The sequence below is a fragment of the Charadrius vociferus genome, unplaced genomic scaffold (genome assembly GCF_000708025.1).
Source record: "Charadrius vociferus isolate BGI_N301 unplaced genomic scaffold, ASM70802v2 scaffold385, whole genome shotgun sequence".
Taxonomy (NCBI): domain Eukaryota; kingdom Metazoa; phylum Chordata; class Aves; order Charadriiformes; family Charadriidae; genus Charadrius; species Charadrius vociferus.
This window is the reverse complement of record NW_009648925.1, coordinates 7,367,142-7,367,625: the sequence shown is the minus strand read 5'-3', so window position 1 is coordinate 7,367,625 and position 484 is coordinate 7,367,142. Positions and strand designations below refer to the sequence as shown.

Sequence of the window (484 nt, the reverse complement as noted above, 5' to 3'; positions counted from 1 at the left end):
CGGTGGGCGGGAGGCGGTGGCCACCGGGGGCCATCGCCTGCCCGCCGGGGTTTCCCCCCCTTTTCCTGCCGGCCCGTCGTTCGCAGCCGCCCGTTAAAAAGAGGAGGCAAGATGGCCGAGCTGGGCAGCAAAGGGGTCACCGCTGGGAAGATCGCTAGCAACGTCCAGAAGAAGCTGACCCGAGCGCAGGAGAAGGTAGGGGAGAAGGAGGAGGCGGTGGTGATGGTGGTGGTGGTGGTGGTGTGTGCGCGCCTCCCCGGGATGCCGGGGGCGATGCGGGTACCGGGGATGACACCCCCTCCCCAAAGCAGAGATGCGTCTGGCAGCCGCCGTCTCTGCCTGCAGATTTAGGGCCCCTTCGCATCCCGAGAATGCAAAATACCGCCGATGTGAGCTGTAAGGGTTTTACCATCCGTCTGCGCGCTCAGGATAAGCAGAAACATGGCATCGGATTCATCTGGGAGAGGGGAGGGAGAACAGAGCG

General features: G+C 64.5%; 1 protein-coding gene across 7 annotated transcripts in view; it reads left to right on the top strand.

Annotated features, from left to right (window-relative positions):
* The first annotated feature begins 10 nt into the window (after nt 1-10).
* The window catches only part of BIN1 (bridging integrator 1), a 100,560-nt gene continuing 100,086 nt past the window's right edge, over nt 11-484 (top strand). For 5 of the 7 annotated variants that reach the window (XM_009887293.1, XM_009887289.1, XM_009887288.1 and 2 more), the window contains exon 1: nt 112-195. In XM_009887293.1, the coding sequence (XP_009885595.1) occupies nt 112-195 (84 nt within the window). Of the gene's footprint in view, nt 196-484 lie in introns of all 7 variants that reach the window. The other 2 variants (XM_009887292.1, XM_009887286.1) reach the window with 2 other exon arrangements.